The sequence below is a fragment of the Anolis sagrei genome, chromosome 2, assembly GCF_037176765.1.
Source record: "Anolis sagrei isolate rAnoSag1 chromosome 2, rAnoSag1.mat, whole genome shotgun sequence".
Taxonomy (NCBI): Eukaryota; Metazoa; Chordata; class Lepidosauria; order Squamata; family Dactyloidae; genus Anolis; species Anolis sagrei.
This window is the reverse complement of record NC_090022.1, coordinates 126,045,797-126,066,683: the sequence shown is the minus strand read 5'-3', so window position 1 is coordinate 126,066,683 and position 20,887 is coordinate 126,045,797. Positions and strand designations below refer to the sequence as shown.

Here is a 20,887-nt window from a genome sequence, read left to right as displayed (position 1 = left end):
GGAAAACCCCTCAGAGCCCTCATGACCACAAGCCCTTGATTGCTGATCTCTTTCCAAGTATAGGACTCTAAACTTGTAGCCTTCCCTCGCCTATATATTATGGTGGAAAATGCCATACATTGTGGGCTGTGTAAAGAAATATTTCCTTGTTTTGTCTGTTTCACCCTGGGTTTCCTGCAGTTCCACTCAATCAGCTGATCTTTTTGCCTAAGGCTTGAGAGAGTGAAAAACATATCTCACTGCTGACATTTTCCACATCATGCACACGTTTATAACTCTCATTCACAGGGAGAGAGAAACCTTGGGTCTACATTTGGAGAGACTAGAACTCCCACAATCCTTCACTGATGGCTATGCTGAAAGAGCTGACAAGATTTGTAAGCTACAGTATCTGGAAGGCAGAACTATATTAGTTTTGGATAGCATAGGGAAGGATTAACACTCCTGTGGTGCTAGTTTTGCTGTTTGTACCACCGTTTAGAAGATTTCATCTCACTTTCTGTCCTTGTGATAACTGGATTTTGGAAAATTTGGCTTGGGTGGAAACAAGGATTGGTGATAAAGCTTCAGCGGAGACCCCTTTTTCCCATGATAACTCTCCCAGGAGTGTATTTCCCTTCCAAGGGGGAGATTTCCTTTCATGTCCTGTTGTCTCGCCATCATTTAATAATAATAATAACAACAACAACAATAAAACTTTATTTCTACTCCGCTACCATCTCCCCAAGGGACTCGGTGCGGCTTACATGAGGCCGAGCCCACAATTCAACAATAAAAACAATAGCAACCATAATACAAACAATAAATAAACTCATAAACAGAAAATAGCAATAAATATTAACAATAACACAACGATGTTTAAAAACCTATGGCAGGGCCAAATGTACTAATTATAATTAAAAAAATAATGCTGGGTGTGACCAGGTGACATATAAACAAGATAGAAATTTTGGAGAGGGATAGAGCATGTAGACCATCCTAGATCACTAAAAAGTGCATATTGCTGGGAGTTTCCTTATTCTGGGAAGGCACACTGGAACAACCACGTTTTCAGGCTCCTACTAAAGACTGCCAGTGTTGGGGCATGTCTGATGTCCCTGGGGAGTGAGTTCCAGAGTCGAGGGGCCACCACTGAGAAGGTCCTGTCCCTTGTCCCCACCAATCGCGCTTGCGATGGAGGCGGGAGCACGAGTAGGGCGTCTCCAGATGATGGAAGAGATCATGTGGGTTCATACACAGTGATGCAGTCACGCAGGTAGGCGGGTCCCAAACCGTTTAGGGCTTTGTAGGTAAGCACCTGCACCTTGAATTGGAACTGGTAAATGAATGGCAGCCAATGGAGCTCCTTAAACAGAACGGTTGACTGCTCCCTGTAAGGAGCATCAGTTAACAACCTGGCCGCCACTCCTTTGTAACTAGAAGCTGGATGTAAATTGAATGTTTGTAACTTGGGGGTTGCCTGTACTCCACAACATCTGGCATTGATTGGTAGTCTCCCATTCAAGGCCTGACATGGGCTGGCTCTAAGCATCTCAGATTGAAACAAAGGTGAGATCAGAACGTGACAGATGTTGAGTCCCTATGAAACTCATCAATGCCAGCGATGACTCAAATTCATACAATTTGAAGTCATTTAAACTGCCATGGCACAATGTTCTGTAATTTTGGGATGTGTAGTTTGATGAGGCTCCAGCACTCTTTGGCAGAGAAAGCCAAAAGCCTTGCAAAACTAAAACTCCTATGATTCCTTAGCATTGAGCCAGAACAATTACGCTATGTAACAACATTTGGGCCGAAGTTTGCCCAGGCCTGCCGTAGAATGAATGTAGCGGGACACCGCTGGAACTGCCCTGAATGCTCAATGCTACGGCCTCGTGGGAGTGGGAGTTTGGCTGAAGAGAAGACCTTGGGAAAGCAGCCGAACTGTCCGGATGCCCTGCGGTGGAGTCCAGGCGCTGTCCAACTGCCTTCAGAGGCGCCCTCGGGTTGGCCGCTCCCTCTGCGCCGGTGGGCGTGTCGCGGGCGTGGGCGTGCCTCGGCGCGGGGGACTTTACCTGCCCGGGCGGCGGCGGCGGGGCGAGAGAGCGTCGGGCATGGTCCAGTGCCGGGCTTGCAGCCGCTGCGCGGTCTTCCTGGCGGGGGCCTTGGTGCTGGACGCGGCGGGGCTGGCGCTGGTGCTGGCGGGCGCGGCGGGGCAGCCGGTGCTGGACGGGCAGCCCTTCCAAGACTTCCTGGTGCTGAGCGGCGCGCTGCTGCTCTTCTTGTCGCTCCTCTGCTGGCTCTTCTGGTACTCGGGCAACCTGCGCGGGATCCCGGCCGAGGAGCTGCCCCTCGGGGCGCGCGCCCCCCTGGCCCCCCACAGCCGCCCCTCGGCCCGCGCGCGCAGCCGGGACAGCCTCCTCCGCCTGGCCGCCAAGCTCTCGCGACGCCTCTCCCAGCGCAGCCCCGCGCCCTCCTGCGCACCCGCCACCGCCGCGCCCCTGGAGATGGGGCGCCTCCGCCCGGCCGCACAGCCCCACGCCCAACCCGGGGCCCCCGCCGAGCGCCTCGTGTGACCCCCAAGGGAAGCCGGTAAGGCGCGCTCTGGGCCTCGGGGCTGCCTCCACGGGGACGGGACGGGACGCTCTTCTCTTCTCTGCGGGAATGGGATAGGGATTCCGACGACTGCCTCATCACACTAAAGAAAAAATCCACTTAAAATCCGTTTTCTGAGTGCTGAAGTTTGCCCATGCCTGGGGTAGAGCCAGCAGGAGGTGGGTCCTGTTTGGACGGTCACACATCGTCACACAATCCACTTAAAATCCTCCTGCAGAATTCTGGGGTTTGTAGTTGAGGGAGGAGCCTTTAACACTCTTCCTAAATTACAAACCCCAGAATTCTGTAGCAGGCAGAAACTGGAGTTTCTCTAGTGTGATGAGTGGCTGTCCAATCAGGACCCGCCTCCTGCTGGTTCTACGCCAGGCTTGGGCAAACTTTGGTCCTCCAGATGTTTTGGACTTCAACTCCCACCATTCCTAACAGCCTGCTCTATGCTGGAATATCAATACACTTTGACCCCACCAAGGCTTGTACAAGGCCATAGCCCAAGGAGGGGGGGGGGGAGTTAAAAGTTCAACCCTGCCCTGAAATGTGTCAAGTTAAAAAAGAAACCTGGTTTACTAATAGCTTGATTAACCAGTTAAAATTCTTGATTAGACCAGGTTTCAGGGGAGGGGTGTTAGAACTCTTAATCCCCCCCCCCCCCCTCCAATGGCCCTGCTTGTAGACTCCAGGATTCCCTGACTCCACAGCACTGAGACGAGCAGTGAAAATAGTGTCGGACTGCGTTCATTTTGCACTCAGCCACTTGAGCTCCAAGAGCATGGCTGGACATAGGTCCTGAGAACAGCTCCAGGAGGAGCTCTAGCCACCAGGCCTTCCTCGGGACAGCAGCTGATAGGTGGCAGGTCTGCCCTCCATGTCCCCCCCCCCCCTCCTCAAACACTGTAGCAGGTGTCTTTCCTCTCCCACTGAATATTCTTTATACAGCCTTAAGATTAGAAGCAAGAGATGGAGGATTGGGCATCGGCTTTATTTGTAGGCAAATGAAGTCAATCTCATCCTGGCAGTGCGTTAAGCTTAACACAAAGAAAATCTAAGTGCTCTGCCTAGTCTACCTTTTAAGCTGCCCCAAAAACCAGTGACTTTTGACTCAACAGGAAGCTTGAGGGTCTTGTGAATGTGTAGGCTTTATACTTTAGATTTATTCATTCTTTTTTAGCATTCATAAATCAATATTCTTTATGGTTCAAAATGTATACCCGTTTTATGAAATAAGAAATCATATTTTCATCCCAGCATTGATTGTACTTTCTGCTCCATTTTCTATGGCTCATAACAATCCTGTGTTATGACATGGCATGGGCAAACTTTGGCCTTCCAAGTGTTGTGGACTCCGAACTACCACAATTCTTAACAGCCTCAGGCCCCTTCCTTTCCCCCTCAGCCACTTAAGCAGAAGGGGAGGGGAAGGAAAGCACCTGACGCTGTTAGGAATTGTGGGAGTTGGAGTCCAAAACACCTGGAGGGCCAGAGTTTGCCCATACCTGGGATAGACTGTTCATGGCTGACTTGGGTCCATGGCTTGAGTGGAAATTGGAGCCTGAGATTCCTCAAGTTGTAGCAAAACAGTTCTTGGCTTCATGGCACACTTTGCCTCTTGCTTCTCCAGGCATTAAGAGTTCCTTTTGATGTGTTATTTCTTCTGCTTATGTTATCCGCCTTCAATGTGGATGAGGCCTAGATGTGTAGGCATGGGCACTGGGTACAGTTAGTAGGTGACACACCTTCAAAGCTGCAATAAGAAATTATTATGGACCCTGCCTGGCTTGGGGTTCCCTATTCCCTTATTGGGTTCCTGGTTAAGACTGGCCTTCTCATTAGGGCCAGCCATCTCAGCAGATTTTGATGTGCTGAGCAAGGGTGGGAAATTCTTAGTTATTTTATTTGTCCATTTAATGCCAGGAAGAGAAGGAAAAGTACTGGTTGAGTGTTGTGTATGCATTTGGCTGTTGTGTATCAAGTGGCAAAATATCTTAGGCACTCCTTGCTGTTGGTTAGTTTGTCTGCCTTGCCATGTACGGTACATGTTGTTGGCAAATACCACTAGCCTGGCTCATCAGGAAGATACTGCTTCTGCTTGCTTTCTCTCAAGTAACATCAGCTCGGTTCCTGAAAGATTCCATTGCCTCCGGGAAGAAACCACTAAGCACCTGTTAGCTGTGTGCCGTAAATTGCTTCTTTCCTTGGGCATGAGTTTCCAGCTTCTGAATAAGTCTGTCTTCCTGCCTTGACTTTCCTGTTCCCCAACTGGGTGCTGATTGGCACAATGGATGTCACACTTTGCTTAATCAGATGTTTCCTTCAAGTCACTCTCACGTCAATCACCCCTGGCATGGAATGTCCCAAGTGTCAGAGGCAGAAATTATCTGAGAATCCGCAATAGAGAAAGCAGAAAAAACTGCACAAAGAAATCAAGAATTTTCCCTTGAGTAAAGATAATCCTGCACGTTTTGATTGCACTGAAATCTTAGAATATAATTTTTTTAGAATTATATTGAGAAAAATGCATTGAAATCAAAGGGCTGAGATCAAAATGCACTTGAACAAAATCAAGGCTACTATGGGCACATCTACACTATAGAATCTGTGCCATTTTAACCATCATGGTTCAGTGCTTTAGAATCATGGGAGTTGTAGTTTTACAAGGTCTTTAGCCTTCTCTGTCAAAGGAGCCTCACCAAACTACAACTCCCATGATTCCATAGCATTGAGACACAACAGTTGAAGTGATGTCAAACTTCATTAATTCTACAGTGTAGGTGCATGTTGGGTTTGTTCTGGCTCCAGATCTTTGATGGTTTTTGCTGGAGCCCTTATGCCTATATTCTACAGATGTATCTCAATTAGCAAAACCTCTGACAAAGAAACTCTGTTTTACAAAGCCTTTCTATACTTGCCCAGGTGCCTTTCTTCCTCGATCTCTGTGTAACTATACATTTCTCTTGGTATTGTTACCACTAAGGATAGTGAAAGGAGGGATGAATAAGTAGCTCTGGTGCCAGGTTGCAGCAGTGTATCTGCAGTGAACAAAGCAGGACATCTTTAACTGGGAAAGAAGGGAATTCTGCCTTGGCCAATCCACTAGATCTGTAGGAAGAGAAAGCCAGAGAGAAAAGGGGAGAACCAATACACCTGCTTCACCAGCTCCTCTTAGCATATTTTTAAATAACATTTTTTAAAAGTGTGGCCACCAAAATGGAAATCATAAGAAAAAGGGAGTCTAGTGAAAGAAAAAAGACATATTTAGTTGTGTTTTGGAAGATGATTTTTATTGATCTGTGGAAGGTTTTTGCTTTTTTACCTGCCTTGGATGTTTGCTTGACTTGTTTATTTTTGTTTCACTTGCGTATTTGATTAGTTTTGAATTTTTAAAATTACTGAAACATGCTGGAGTTTTGGTTTTTTTTAGTGGTACACGAACCTGTCGTTATTCTTCTTACCTTAGTTTTGGGTCTAGTACCAAATTCCCTCTCTTTTTTTTTAAATATATGTTTTTTATTGCCGACACAGGTAGATAGTATTACAGTCCATCACCATTCCAGAATACATATCAAATATTATTTTCTTAGTGTCCTTATCCTTGCCTATTCCACCTTTATCTCCTACTTGTGTCTATCGATTTTACACCCCTCTCAAAGAAGAAAAATCTAGGAACACACCTGCTTTGCATGACTCACTTACAGTTTTGCTTCTTTCGTTTCTCTTCCTTCTCGTTCGTTTATTTTAATTTTTCACTATTTGTTGTATGGAGTCAATAACACACTGATGAAGCCAAACAAAAAGGTCTATTGAAGCACGAGTCCCTTTTATCATTTGTGGTCTCTAGATAGTCAGGGTTTGGCAGTACCACCCCACAGATTAAACATTGTGCAAGGGAGTCTGTTGTGTTTGTTGCCTTTATGGTCTCCCTTTTCTTCTTTCTTCCCATCCAAGTGCATTGATGCCTAAATTAATGGGATTGACATAAATGTTCAACTATTAATTTAGTGGATCTTCTGAAGTTCAGACTTTCAATGGGTTTCCTTTTGAGTTACAAAAAATGCCATTTTCCATGCCCTTCTTGATAGCAGTATTATTATGGCGCTGCATCAATGTTGACAGCATTGAAAAGGAGAGAGTCCTGAGGCAAAATTGTAATTAACTGTAATTCAAAACCCAAATGTCTTATTACATTTTTATTTTGGCTAAACTGTGGCCTCCACGTGCTCTGTACAATCACTATCGTAATGAATAGCATTACTGGGAGAAAACCCCCTCTTTTTTTTTTGCTTAGACCTGTATTCTGAGTAAGGGGAGGTGCTGCTTAGTAGTGCGGTATCATTGGCACTTCCTTTTTTTTGTCAATCACAAGCTCCAGAAAGTTCCCGAGGAAACAAAATATATAGAGGTGAGCAAATGGACTTCTCCCTTGCAGAGAGTATATGTATTTCCCCTCCTTTTGTACCAGAAAATCAAGTCATTTCTTTTCAAAGACTTGATGGATTTTAATAAAGTATTTTCAATGGCTTGGTGGCCAGCTGAAGTTCTATTTGCAGTTTACTGTTGAATGTAATGACTAATAATTGAAGCATAAACATATCTTGGAGCCCCCAGTGGCATAGTGCCTTAAACCACTGAACTGCTGAAATTGCTGATCAAAAGGTCGGCACTTAGAATCCAGGGAGGGGGTGAGCTCCTGCTGTTAGGTCCAGCTTCTGGCAACCTAGCAGTTTGAAAACATGCAAATGTGAGTAGATCAATAGGTACTGCTTTGCTAGGAAGGTAATAGCATTCCATGCAGTCATGCCAGCCACATGACCTTGGAGGTGTCTATGGACAATGCCAGCTCTTTGGCTTAGAAATCGAGATGAGCACCACTCCCAGAGTCAGACACGACTAGATTTCAATGTCAAGGAGAAACCTTTACCTTTTAAACCATACCTTCCCCCCCAAAAAATCCTGAATATCTCTTCCTCCTGATCCCCTGAAACTTAGAGAGCTATCTTTCTCCCAATGGCACTCCAAAATGTTGTCTTTACAGGAGAGATTGCTATCTTCTCCTTTGTAGGCGCAATCACATGCCCATAATTCAGGGGACTTGAACAAATTATGCATCCCACAATCTGAACAACACAACAAGACCTCACTTAGCCCTTTTCACTTCTTTCCCCTTCCTGTCATTATGTGTTAAAAATAAAGAAATCTGAGAAGATATTGCTGTCTGTCACATCAGTGTTGGGAGGCTTTTCACAGTCCTAAGATAAGGTGACATTTACACAAGAGCGCTGAGGTTAACTTCCTCCGAGGGAAGAAACATAGACACGGATGGACTGATAAGCATTTTGCCTAGATAGTTGTCCAGTGCATTACATGGCCCCCTTAACTGAATCATGACTTCTTCACACCTTCTCCTAATATTACCCAGACTCTTCTATGACAAAGACCTGAACTTCTTTTATGCCTCTTTCTGGGCCGATCTAACACGAGTGTATGATGTGAAAAGCTGAGGGTGAGAGAAAAGAAACCAAACTATGTGCTGTGTAAGTGCTTGTGTTTTAATCTGTCTGAGGCAAGAGTCAATATCTGAAGACGATGTAAATATTTGAGGTTGTCTGCCTAGAATCTATTACTCACATGCTTTGTACTTAGGGTGGGAAAACTTCTCTAGTTTGTATCAGAAGGACTATCTCTTTGGACTTGGCAGTTTGTGGGAACTCTTGAAACACCCCACTCAGGCCAGGCAGTGAAACAATAAAAAGAAAACCAGGGCATATGGTCTTTGGGAGCCTGTTGACTGAAACAGTGGTCTCTGTGCCACATGGAAGAAGCTGATACACTCTTTTATAATATGGGGAAGAAGGACACTATATTGTCAATGCCTGTAATTCTCATCCACTAATATAAGTGGTTAATGGGTGGAGTGGTAGAGGTATTGTGGATTGAGTGTTTCAGGGAGATGGTTGGATCGCTGAGTTGCCACTGTCTATTATGCCCTGGTCCAAATGAGTGCTCATCTTCATTAAAGGTTCTAGATGTGGATGTACTACAAGCTGATCATGCTTTCTTCTTCCTCCTAGATCAGTGTGTGGCACTGCCCATCCTACAGCACAACATGTAGCCAAGTAGCAGTGGAGCTCCTGCCTTGTGCCAATGGCTTCTAGAAGAACCTGCTATCCTGTACCCCAGGGATTTCCTCTGTTTCACCAAAAACTGTTCTACCAGTATATCAAACAACCACCTATTTGAATGGCATTTACACAGATATCACCACCAGCAACTTTGGAACTTGTCTGCACAATTGAGTCAGTAACCCCGTGAACTGTACAATGACTCTTTGGTGCTGAACTTTCATTCAAGATTGTCCTCAGGAGCTTGTCTACTGTGTTTTCTACAGCACTTCAGGAAGTTTTCTCTGCCCAATGGGGCTTTGTATTTAAAATCTATTAAGTTGATTGAGACTATTGTTGGCCTAAACCTGTTAAGCTATGGGAGTGAACTGTCATCCCATTTGGCACTTCTTCTGTACAGGGCTTTGGGCATGGCCGGTTTGTGCAAATGTGTGCTTGTTTACAAGAAGATTAAGAATTTTCTTTTATAATAAAATACATTTTTTATTTTTTAACAAAGGTGTATTCTGCCTACTCTTGGGTGGTTTTTGGCTACATTGGCAAACATTCATTGATTTTGATGCAATGCTTTATCATTAAGCTCCTGACTTGATGTGGACTTTCTTCAACACAGGAAGTTTTCAAGACTTGCTTTGTTATTTATTATTATTGCCTGGTGGCACAATGGGTTAAACCCTTGTGATGGCAGGACTGAAGACCGATAGGTTGGCCATTTGAATCTGGGGTGAGTGGGTTGAGCTCCCTCTTTCAGCTCCAGCTTTTCATGCAGCGACATGAGAGAAGCCTCCCACAAGGATGGTAAAACATCAAACATCCAGGTGTCCCCTGGGCAACGTACTTGCAGATGGCCAGTTCTCTCACTCCAGAAGCGATTTACAGTTTCTCAAGTCACTCCTGACATGAGAAATATTATTATTATTATTATTATTATTATTATTATTATTAGTAGTATTAATGCCCCGCTTTATCTCCCTCGAAGGGGACTCATAGTGGTTTTTTTGCTTCCTCTTCCCATATATCTTCTATGACTCCATTGAAATGACATGCATTATTCTTTATCCTTTTGTGGTTTGAGTTGATCTGAGTGCATAACAGTTACTGCCTAATGATTATTTTTTTCTTTTCTGCAACCAATCTTTAATGTGAATACTGACCTAGAATGGTCAAACATGCTTTTCCCAATGCTTAATTAATGACTAAACATGGCACATAGACAATTCTTAGATTCATATTTGAAAATAATCACAGTCCAGGTATTCCACTTCGGACCCAAAACGTGTTCATTGTTTTAACTCAGTGGTTCTCAACCTGTGGGTCCCCAGGTGTTTTGTTCTCCAACTCCCGGAAATCCCAGCCAGTTTACCAGCTGTTAGGATTTCTGGGAGTTGAAGGCCAAAATATCTGGGGATCCACAGGTTGAGAACCACTGTTTTATCTGAAAGGCACTGATCATTTTGATTTCATTAAATATTGATTTCTGTCTCCCTGGTATGATGAGCCATAAAGTTTGTGTTCAGATGCATCTGAAATTGCAAAGGCAGGGGCCTGTATGTAAGGCTGAGATATAACCTCTCTGCCTTCCTGGCACACATTTCTTTCTTGTGCCTTAAGAAGAGTAAGGGAATAGTTGAACTAAAATTGTTCAAAATAATGTCTTCTAGTGAAGCAAGGTGTTTCAAAGATAGCTTTTAGTGCTGCTGATATCGTGCAGCTGTTCCATCTTACCATATTTAATCTGTGTGTGTGTGTGTGTGTGTGTGTGTGTACAAGCAACAAAGGTAAATGAAGTCGGAAGATATGAAATGACTCCAAGTAGAAAATGACATCATCACGAACAGTGTCTCCCAAGCCATTTGAAGTGGAGAACCAGCACTTATTTTCCCCCTAATGTGCCAGGGAACTGCACCATATTTATGCCCACTGGGTACAATAGTTTCTTCTTCTTCTTCTTCTTCTTCTTCTTCTTCTTCTTCTTCTCCTCCTCCTCCTCCTCCTCCTCCTCCTCCTCCTCCTCCTCCTCCTCCTCCCCCTCTCCTCCTCCTTCTCTCACTCTCTCTTTTCTCTTTTGTTGTTGTTGTTTTTGTTGTGGTGGTTATTGTTGCTGTTCCTGCTGCTGCTGTTGTTGTTGCTGATACAAACCCTCCTGGGACTGGCAGGCAGTGGTTTGGGGATCATCATTGATCCAGACTGCCACTTTGAGAATCACCGAGCATGGATAACCCATGAAGATGTCTCCCCCTGCCCTAACTTACTGGAAGTTGCCAGATTGTTGCTCATTGCCTGATAATTATATGATTTCTAAAATACGGTATTTGAAATGGATTGCTGCTATCAATAGATCCTGGCTTGTGGGCAGAATCTAGACAGAATCCAGCGCTTTTAAGCCTCATTGATCTCAGTTAAATTGGCATTTAAATCCCATCTGTTCAAAACAAGCAGACACAAGTGCTGAATTTTGACAGCATCATCATAATCTATACACTTAAAAGAACCATTTACACTGACCCATTAAGGCTGCCCGTATGTCACATGTGATACTTAAATGGTGTATCTTGTTACACATCAGACTTACAAAAGTATATGAAATGTACAAGCACAGATTTCAAAACATATTTTCTTCCTCTTGAGTCATGTGAAGCTGAAATGACATTACAACATGAGAAAGAAATGTCATGGTATTTACAATAGCAAAAATCCAAAATGGGTTTCTTCCTAAAGGAGGGATTTTCAATTGACAAGTCCTGCTCCTTAGATACTGCCTCCTCCTGCTGCCATCCTTTGGTAATTAATGGTGGTGCCGCTGGCAATTAAAGAAAACATTCCAGAAGTCTGTTGCTTCTTCATTCTCATCTGGCAGGCTGTTTAGATGGTCCATATGTTAGTTTGACCCACTGAACCAGATCATGGTACCCAAATGCCTACAACAAGATGAAATACATACAATTCTATATTGGAAAACTATGTGTTCATGGAGCTTTCCCCCTCTACTCTAAAAAACTATTAGCAAGAGGAAAATGCCTGGGGCTGTTGCAACTAATCTATAAATGAGAGAACTGAAAGAACAAGTATTTGCTAGCTCATCCTCAGCTTACACAAAATGCCCTGTCACAGTTTACTGTCATAGCAATATATTTAACTTTAACTGCCGTGGCAGCATCCCATGTAATTCTGGGTTTTTGAGTTTAGAGAGGTCCAAGAGTCCTCTGGCTGGAATATCTAAATCCTTGTTGTAGTGTGACTTCAAACTATTTCTGACACAAGATGGATATATCACAGTGGTTTCTTGACAAAATTTGTTCAAAGGCAGTTTTGCCGTTGCTCTTGTTTGAGGCTGAGGCATGTCATGCAGTTTGAAACTTCCTTATATGGTCCATGTAGACTCGTATACTGCAGTTCAACTTTGCCCTGTAACCAAGTGAGGGATTGCATGAGCTGTGAACTAGAAAGACTGATTCAAAGCCAGTGCCAACAATGTACATGCCAGAGACATATGCAAATGCCCTTTATCTTTGGTGTTTAACACAGGGATCATTATACTATACATGAAAGCTGGGCTTGAATAATAGAAATATGAGGGGAAAAACAGAATGAAGCACCTGAAAAGTTAAGCAGAAGCACAACACTGTAATGTTTAGTTGTAATACCCCCACAATTGTAGAATCAAGGGGGCTCTTGACTACACGATGTTGTGCAATACCAGGTATACTAGAGATATTAAAAAGCTCCTTCGAAATGATAATTACTGTAAACATTCACTAGGTGATCCACTTGAACTACTCAGAATTAACCTCTTAGTAATGAACTGACAAAGTTTTACTTCTTGTAATCAGAGTGGTGATGTTGAACTTGAACTGAGACTAATTCAAGTATATTCTTGGTCATAAAGCTGTCTGTAAGCACAGACCAATACCTCTGCCATGTTCTTTCTCTTGATCTCTCTTCCACTAGCCTGCCTCTCTAAGGATTGTTCTGAAGATGGCATAATGGGAGGAGAATACTATGGATCAGGCTGATCTCCTTGGTCAGAAGGAAATGAGAATTTAAAATGTGGTTAATACATTTTATACCTTGCATGTTTTGATGTCATTTAGGCACAGCCTCATGGGGAATTGTGGGAGCTGAGGTGTTTGCACTAACAATAGTGGGAGTAACAAAGGAGTGCAAGACAGGAGAGGAGTAAAGGAGGAATTGCTCCCTACTTCCCCGCTCCCTTCTCCAATCACTTTGTTGCTCCAGCTATTATCACTACAGACACTGAGAAGCAATCATTGTCATTTTTGTGCTCAGTGGTCACACGAAGATCAGTTCAACTGGACAAGGTAAGTGCCATCCCCTGTAACTGAGCTGTCTGAGCCCAAAGAAAGCAGAATCACAGTGTGAACTGCCATAGCTGTTTTCCAACTAGAACTGTTTGTGCTAGTCCAAAATGTATGCGAGGTCTGGAGCTTTGCATTCTGTGACTTTTCTTAACACGTTAAAGTAAATGGACTCTGTGCATCATGTGGATGGCACAGAGTCCATTCACCAGTGGGCTGGCTCATATGGCCTATGTGGATGGGCCCTTAGCCAGTTTACTACATCTCCTTTCTGTTACCCATTCAGCCTCACACTGCATTTCCTTCACCATTTGCATGGTTATCTACCTACCCTGGCTGCAGTCCAACAACATCTGGAAGACAAAATCCATCATTGAGGCATGGCATGGGGAAATTTTGCTACCTTTTTTGCATAAATTGAATATATCTCACCTCTCTTCTCTATTCCAGGCATCAATGTGTTCCAAGACAATTCCCTTTCCCTGACTTTTCACGTTGTGCCACAGGAAACTTTTCACGTTGTGCCACAGGAATGTGACAAACAGAGCCCTGTAACCTCACCCATGTCCTTGGCCTTCAGCAATTAAAATTTATCCAATCAAATCAGATAAGTTAACAGATTTATCACCCAGAGCGTGGACGAGCAATTTACAGTCACTCCAGGTCAGAAAATAAAATATTCCAGTCCAAGAGGATCCGGTTTTTCCTATAACATTTTTACAATGTTTCATTACTATTTGAGATGTTTTAGAAAAAACTTCTGATACTATTTAAAACGCATACCTCTTTGTATGATTGTCTTTCAAGTATAGAGTCTTGGTGGTAGATTTGCAAATGACCATGGAGACCTATTCTGGATCTGCATGGTCTTTCTCAATGAGGGCATAGATTTCCAGATGGGAGGTCATCATGACAATGGTTTGCTTGATGCACCTTCCTCTTGGCATGCTTCTCCTCTCCCTTTTGCCCTGTATTCGTGCTTCTTCAAAATCCACAACCCTGTTGGTAAAAGCTGGCCTCTAGTTAAAACAGTCAAGGACCATGGCTTCCCGGTTCTCGGTGTAAATTCCACATTTTTTAAGATTATATTTAAGCCCATCTTTAAATCTCTTTAGCTGTCCACCAACATTTTGCTCTCCACCAACACATGAGTATAATCACTTACAGAATGTGTTGTATTGCTCCTGTTTCTGTATCTAATTCAAAACTGAAATAAAAAATGCTGAAACCATACCAACAATATTATTTTATAAAGTGAAATCCAAAAGAGTGAAACAATATCAAATCTAAGAGAATGGTGTACCTGAAACATCCCTGGCTTCTGCCTGGAGCATAGTGAACATGCTAGGGGCTTTGTTGCTCTTTAAACGCAGCTAGGATGCAAGGAATCCCTTTGGCTGTCCCCTACCCATCACCAGCTCCTATTCTGATTGGTTGTCAAAACCCTAACTCCTAATACGAGGGTTGAATGAAAAGTAATGCCTTCACCTTTGTAACTGCTCAACAGATGGCAGTACTTGTATGCGGCAGGTACTGGCTTGTTCAGTAGACTCTCCTCTACAGTTCCATTTTGGCATGAATCCTTAGCATTGAATGGTTGTGTTGTTAAAGTGCAAAGAATGGAACCCTGCGCAGACAGTCAATCAATGCAACTTAAGCAACGTGCAGTCATTGAATTCTCGACAGCAGAAGTTGTCACCCCAAAGGAGATTCATCAGATAATACAACCTGTTTATGGTGATTGTGTTGATGTGAGTACTGTGCATTGTTGGGCAAGTAAGTTTAAAGATGTTGAGGTGACACCTTCTTCTGAGATCTAATAATCATTTAGTCCAAGTATGGGAATCATGTACACCTAGATTTTAGAGTCAATGCAGTTTGACAGCCCTTTAACTGCCATGACTCAATGTTATGGAATCATGGGAGATTAAGTTTTGAATGGTCTTTGCTGTTCTCTGTCAAATAGTTCTGGTGCCTCATCACGCTACAAAATTCTATAGCATTGAACCATATCAGATAGCATTGAACCACAGCATAGTGTAAACTGTCTTTATTCTGCAGTCTAGATCAGGCATGGGCAAACTTCGGTAAGCTGGCTGAGATTTCTGAGATTTGAAGTCCAAAACACCCAGAGGGCTGATGTTTGCCCATGTCTGATCTAAGTACAGCCTTAGTCAGTATAGGACAGTGGTTCTCAACCTGTAGGTCCCCAGATGTTTTGGCCTTAAACTCCCAGAAATCCTAATAGCTGGCTGGGATTTCGGGGAGTTGTAGGCCAAAACACCTGGGGACCCCCAGGTTGAGAACCACAGCTTTAGGAAGTGTTGAGGAATACTGGGAGTCCACCAACATCTGGAAAGCCAGATGATTCCACCCTAATCTAATAACTTGGTTTTCTATGCTGCTGTGACAGCCTGGAGCCTTTGCCAAATCCATAGGGGCAGTGTAGCAGATGAACTTTCGACTGTCATTGTCTTCCCACCAGAATGGCCATTGCAATGATCCAAGATAATATATTTTTATATATTCTGTTTGAAAAGCAACCAAAGAGTGACAAGGGACAGTACAAGCTGGATCAGGGTTTAGCTGGTTATTTATTTATTTATTTTTGCTGAGGAATGTTAGTCACAGTCACACACAGGATGGGTGGGTCAAAGAAGTGATCTCTATCTGGCAGAAGGAGCGGGCGGCTGACTGCACAGTGTACCATAGCTGATGTGATTTGTATCTCAGCATCACATACAGATGAGATCTTTATTATGCCAGACACAGAGCAGGCATGGAACAAGAGAGGCAGTCTGATAAAGCAACTACAAATCACTTGGCTTTTCTGGAGGTTTGCAATGAAATGCACAAAAAGTAAAAACACTCTATTTGTGCTGTGCTCTATTTCTGGCATGGGAAAATTATAGCCCTAGATCTTCCTAGGGACCAAATGGCTGTTTTTGAGACCCACTCCACCTGTTCAGAGTGCCCTTTTTCTAAGAGAGGAAGCAGAAAATGATGATGGGCAGGAGGAGGAAGAGAAAAGGAAAGGCACAGAGCATTGCCTCTTCTTATCAAAAATGTTTAAAAACAAGTATACAAAGTGAGAGGGTTTCAATATGTTGAAGTTTTCACTTCCACGCAGCTATTAAAGGTACAGGGATCCTGTCATTTTTTTCCAATCAATGAACTGTTTCCTTTATTGTTATCAGTTTCTAAACATTTTCACAACTAAATTAAAAAGCAAGAGCTTTTGAAGGCAAATGGGCGCACCCAGGAATAGTATAGAAATACATGTTACAACCACCTGATCAAATATTGATTCTTTCCTCACATCCCAGCAATACGCCTTTAGAAGGCTGGAGCATAACAATGGCTAGACACTGTAAATCTATAAATGGGATGTTCTTTTTTTAACCATGTGAGATCATTTTTCAGTCACCATGCACATAATAGGTTGTCAGCTGATAGGAGAAAAGTTTCTTTCAGAGTTGCTCTTTACCTTTTGATAGAAGCTTAATCTGTAAAAATCAGCATGGTGAAAGGTTTTTTGGCATTGGTAAGAGCTGATGGCTTCCATATCAGGTTTTTTTTCCCCATGTCAGGAACGACTTGAGGAACTGCAAGTCGCTTCTGGTGTGAGAGAATTGACTGTCTGCAAGGATGTTGCCCAGGAGATACCAGGATGTTTTGATGCTTTACCATCCTTGTGGGAGGCTTCTCTCATGACCCCACATAGGGAGCTGGAGCTGACATGCTCCATGCTCTTCCCAGATTCGAACCTCCAACCTGTCAGTCTTCAGTCCTGCCAACTCAAGGGTTTACCCCATTGACCCACTGGGGGCTCCTTCCATATTAGTGAATCTACTTTGGATTTTACTCATATTTCAAAGAAACTATCCAAAGTGTCAAGCCATAGTAGTAAAATAAGTTTATCAATTTGGCTAGTTCCCTCAAAGTTCAAACTTAAAATGCAGAGCATAGTCACTGCTCTCCTTAAATGAAGATTGCCACTGCATGCAATCGTTCATTATTAAAGGAACAACTGGAATGGCCAACTGGAAAATTCACAATCTTACAAATATTTTGCATGGCCTTATTTAAAAATTATGAATTCATAGTTACCAGCAGTGTTTCTGGATGCTGTTGTTTTTGCCAGAGTGATTCCACTGCTTTGGAGGCAGGAACTTGGGCCTCACTCAGAAGAATATGCTGAAGAGCCTACCACGTCGATTGGGCTGGCTTGCCACATTTGAATCCCAAATTCAAACTGAGATTTGGAAATCTGAAGCCTTGTGACTCCCACTGACTATTACTGAAAATCCAAAAACTTCTCCCATCTCCCCCCTCCCCCCCCCTTTGTAGGTTGGACTTAGGGCCTCATCACCTGGAGGTCCTTGATGTGGGGACAGCAGGGAAATCCATAGGGCAGTGGGACAAATATGTTGCCCAGCACCCCGCATCACCTGCTTGCCCATTACATGCCAGAAAGCACACTTTTCTGCCATGCTCTCACACAGTCCCTATGATTTTCTATCTGAACATGAGTAGTTTCCCATGTTCAGATTTCCCCCTCCCAGCACACTTCGCCTATGCAGGTGGCATGGAAGTAGCTGTGCATCATGTGATGAGATCTAGCCATTGGAAGTAGCTCTGTGCTGGCTGCATGGGCAAAACATATGACGGGGAATTTTCCTCATGTGATGAGGTCTTTTGACTAATTATGCAGGAATTTAGAAGGGTATTGTGCCTGAAGAATTACAGATAAGTGGGGCAGGGTTATGAGTTATCTACCTTTACGTTTTTAACAATATAGAATTGACAATATTTTCTTGGGCAGACTTCAAAATTGTAGGGTTTGATGTCTCCTTTGAGCAAAGCTGGGCTGGCATTTTTCAGATGAGTAGGTGCAAAGATTTATTTATATGAGCAACCTTTCTATTTGGGGCTAACACCCCAAAGGACACACCCTCCTATGAGTTAATTGTAAATTGGTGTTCTTAAAATGTCAGGGTAAATGTGATCCTAAGAAATAAAGCTGAAAAGGTTCAAGAAGGTTTTGCATAACAAAATTATGTAAAATGACTGTTTCAAAATTTGAGGAGTGATTTTCTTACACTTCTTTCTCCCCATGCTTTTTGGAATAATTGGTATGCAAAAGAATACATCAGAGAGCTGTTACCTGTGAAATAAATGTATGATGTTTCAGAAAATTTAGTGAAAAGGCAAGGGATTTTGGATGCTTAAAAACTAAATTAAGGCTTTAAATTTTTAAAAAGCATATTAAAACCACTGAAGTAAGTTATAATCCTCAGAATATGTTCTGCCAAAAAGCCTAATTGAAACATCTCCTTGCCTTTTCACTAAATCATGTTATCATATCTCCTCTATAGGTATTGTTTTCTCTTCCCACAAAAGAATAAAAGAAGTTTTATCTGTGTCATAATCCTTCCTGTGCAATTGGAAATCCTTTGGTAAAATATGCCCTAGGATTAAAAGATGGAGCTGTCAGTCATTCAATCTCCTTCTTCCCCTGACAACATTTGGGGCGGGGTGGGGGGGGGGAGTCTTCCTTTGTCCTTGCTTCTGCCTTTTCAAAACCATATTCCAGCTTTATTTCTGGTAACTTCAGAAGAAACCCCACATTATTTTGGGGGGAAAATTAAACAACCAAACCCAAAGAAGCCTCATTTGACCCATGGTTTGGACTTGGCTTGAATCAGACATGCATCTTTGAGAGTGCCCCCAGGGAGATAGTCTTTTTATTTTTATTATCTTTGTGACCAAAAAAAATACTCCATAAAGGGAATCCATGAGATAAGTGAACCCAGAGGCTCAAATATGTGCTGCATTGCCTTTTTCTGGGACATGAAGTTTTAGGCTTTTATTTGACCTGTTTTAAGTACAAAAATATTCAGAAAATTCTATATTGGGAAATGTTTCATGTTTCTGGGAAAAAAGCATACAATATTTTACTGAAAAATAGAAAACGTGCAATGCATGTAGCCTAAGTAAGCCTTCGGTAGTTGCTATTTATATAAACCCTCAAATACATTTCCCAAAGAGAGTCAGACCTCAGGCAGATGTATCTCTGTTACCATTATACTCAGAAACCTTGTCAGGAAAGATATATCACTATTTGGGCAATGACACAGGATAGGAAGGAGTTAAGTCACTCCCCAGGTCTATCTGCCTATTGTTCCGAGACGTGTGTATAGACATTTATACTTCCTCCTGACCTATAAGAGCCCAAATGTCTTGGCAGATGGTGTGGAAATACTGCAGGAGACCGATGCTCAAGTTGATACGTCCTCTCTGTTGAATGTCCCCATGAGGAAGGCTTTTGCTGTGATCTTCTCCTTCCTGGGTCGATGTTATGGGATCTTCATTCTGGCTGTACTATGTGATGTGGCTGGATTCATTTTCCTTTTCCTAGGGCTGGGAGACATTTTGAGCTACTGGGATTTCTTTGTTTATTCTGGTTTTCTACTGTTGGCATTTAGCCTGGTGTTCTGGATTTTTTGGTATATCCTGAATATTGAGGTCCCTTTCACGGAACTAAATATTCACTGACTTACCACCAGAGAAATGAATATATGATCATCATGAAGTCTAACCTTCTGGAGGGAAGTCATCTTTTGCTGGCTACTGGAAGATGTCTGATGTCTTCTCCTTCCACAATAAGGTATGTGTTGGTGATGGGATTTTAGGGGAAATAAATATACTATGTTTAGCAGTACTGGGACCTGGAGAGAAACACTTTTAAACAGAATGATTTAAGTACATCCCACCTGCATAATTTTGAAATGGAAAAGGTATGTGTGAAAAGTCATAGAATTTCAGGGGGGGGGGGGGATACTTACTTTTCTACACATCTCACCATCTCAAAATAAAGTAGTGTCCACATTTTTGGTCCTATTCTAGGTATAAAAAGCTAGCCAGACTGGCAGTTAAATATTACTTCAACAGTGAAAACAGGACAGCTTCCTTCACTTGTTGAAAACATCTATTTAAAGGAAATACAAGGCTTTTTCTTGCATATCTTGCTGCCCCCTCACAGATGCCTGAAGCAATTGCCTCATTATGCCCTAAAGAGAGGACCCACTATGCCCAAACCCTACTCCTAAAGAACTTACAGTTTCAATGATGGCTGGTGAGGGCTTATCCTGTATCTGCTTGAAATAAATATTCTCTCTCTCAAAATATGTTCGCTCTTCTAAATGTATCCCTCCAGAAAAGAACAGAGTCACCTTAAAACAGTGCCTTCAAGTCCCTTCACAGAGAGGTGGGCCAGAGGGATAACATGGTTGATGGTATCAAAAGCCACAAGGATCCAGCAGAACCAACAGGATGGGAATATAGGAGAAGGCTTGAATTCCTTGCAAAGGTTGTCCATCAGTAAGGCTAAAGACATCTTTGTCCTAATTCCAAGACTGAAAAGGAATAATAAATCAGTGGTTCTCAAGATGTGGTTCCCCAGATGTTTTGGCCTTCAACTCCCAGAAATCCTAGCAGCTGGTAAACTGGCTGGGATTTCTGGGAGTTGTAGGCCAAAACACCTGGGGACCCACAGGTTAAGAATCACTGCTCTAAATAATCAACCTCACCCAGAATCTCATGGAGTCATCGTCCCATCTCTGTAGAGCACTTGTGTCAAACTCAAGGCATGTGGGCAAAATCTGGTCTGCCATGGCATTTTATGTGGCCCTCTAGATGCTGGGCTACAATTTCTGTATCCCTCATCATTAGATATTATGACTGATGGGGACTGTGATACAGTAATATCTGGAAGGCTGCAGTATGTTCTGTTTATAGTAGGTTTTGAATTTGCCCTTTGAAAGCAACCATAAGGCTGGTGTGGCACTTGATGAAAATGAG

At 42.9% G+C, this 20,887-nt stretch overlaps 1 protein-coding gene across 1 annotated transcript; it reads left to right on the top strand.

Annotated features, from left to right (window-relative positions):
- Positions 1-2,092: 2,092 nt before the first annotated feature.
- On the top strand, positions 2,093-2,555 carry LOC132765546 (transmembrane protein 238). The gene has a single exon (XM_060759826.2). It carries the CDS (start codon positions 2,094-2,096, stop codon positions 2,553-2,555), a length of 462 nt encoding a protein of 153 aa, XP_060615809.2. The 5' UTR covers position 2,093.
- The last annotated feature ends 18,332 nt before the right edge of the window (positions 2,556-20,887 follow it).

Coding starts and splice junctions, on each gene's coding strand:
- LOC132765546 (XM_060759826.2), top strand. CDS start 2,094: ATGGTCCAGTGCCGGGCTTGCAGCCGCTGCGCGGTCTTCCTGGCGGGG.